General features: G+C 39.1%; 1 protein-coding gene across 1 annotated transcript; it reads left to right on the plus strand.

Annotated features, from left to right (window-relative positions):
* The first annotated feature begins 381 nt into the window (after positions 1–381).
* LOC108731408 (uncharacterized) lies at positions 382–923 on the plus strand. The gene has a single exon (XM_018461736.1). The coding sequence runs from the start codon at positions 541–543 to the stop codon at positions 877–879; it is 339 nt and encodes a 112-aa protein (XP_018317238.1). The 5' UTR covers positions 382–540; the 3' UTR covers positions 880–923.
* Positions 924–1,367: the final 444 nt, after the last annotated feature.

Here is a 1,367-nt window from a genome sequence, read left to right on the forward strand (position 1 = left end):
CAAATATTTTATAAATATTGTGAGCTATCTGAGATAGTCTTGTAGACATTTAATAGCACCATTCGATAGATTTCAATTAGACTTATTGCAATTGAACTTTCTACACTTTATTTGAAAAGACCCTCTCTGTCACAGATTAATTGCCTACAGCTTCGTTCATAGTATGTGTCGTAAACATCATTTTGTCTCCGATATTTTTATTTGTCTGCAAAAAATATTTCGAGTCAGTGACTTTTGTCGCAAATTAACTGTCGGCAAATGTAATATCGCACAAGCGGTATTAGGTTATCAATTTGCCGACAAACGAAATTCTCCCTCGTTTTACTTTTGTAGGGATTATATCGCCGGGCTTTGGGGAATCGAACGGCCCATATACGAGGGGGGACCCAAAAAAAACGGGAATTTCGTCATAACTTCTTTATTTCTCAATATTTTAACACCAAATTTTGATCACCTTCAAAGTATTCGCCATTGACCACAACGCACTTCTCCAAACGATTCTTCCATTGTTCAAAACAGTTTTTAAATTCACTCATCGGGATGTCCTTTAAGCCTTCCAGCGATTTTTGTTTCACCTCCTCCACAGTGGCAGATTCGATTGCAGAGGTGTTGTGCACGCGGAGTTCGTTCCCCCGGGTCAAACTGCCAACCAGAAGCTCTACTTGGAGGTTTTTGTTCCCCAGACTCAAAAGGAATATGAAAGGAAAGCGTTTTGCCACTGTGGAGGAGGTGAAACAAAAATCGCTGGAAGGCTTAAAGGACATCCCGATGAGTGAATTTAAAAACTGTTTTGAACAATGGAAGAATCGTTTGGAGAAGTGCGTTGTGGTCAATGGCGAATACTTTGAAGGTGATCAAAATTTGGTGTTAAAATATTGAGAAATAAAGAAGTTATGACGAAATTCCCGTTTTTTTTGGGTCCCCCCTCGTACATATATATACAGATGTAGCGTACAGAGATAAGCGTAATAGACACCTTGTCCGGGCGCACGGTCCATGATTTTCGCAATGCATCATTCGCAGAAACGCGAACAACAGATAGGCCTTTTGAATTCAATTTCTTTTGATTCTTGACAATTTATATCGTTTGACTCGATTTAAGTTGAAAAAGATAAAAGTGAGTGAGAGAGAGAGAGAGAGAGAGAGAGAGAGAGAGAGAGAGAAGTATCTTTTAACTGATCAATAACCATACACAGTAGGTGCATCCAGAAGCGCAGAGCGCTTAGTGAGCTCTTGCATCTGATTGGCATATTCCATTAGAGCTAAAAATATAATATAAACCAAACTGGTACAAGAACTCCCTGAATACTCAATAAACGGTCATGTTTCTGGATGCACCCATTACTTCGACATTTAAACGGTTACAA

Source organism: Mycetomoellerius zeteki, unplaced genomic scaffold (assembly GCF_001594055.1).
Source record: "Mycetomoellerius zeteki isolate Tzet28-1 unplaced genomic scaffold, Tzet1.0 scaffold126, whole genome shotgun sequence".
In the NCBI taxonomy this organism is placed as follows: Eukaryota; Metazoa; Arthropoda; class Insecta; order Hymenoptera; family Formicidae; genus Mycetomoellerius; species Mycetomoellerius zeteki.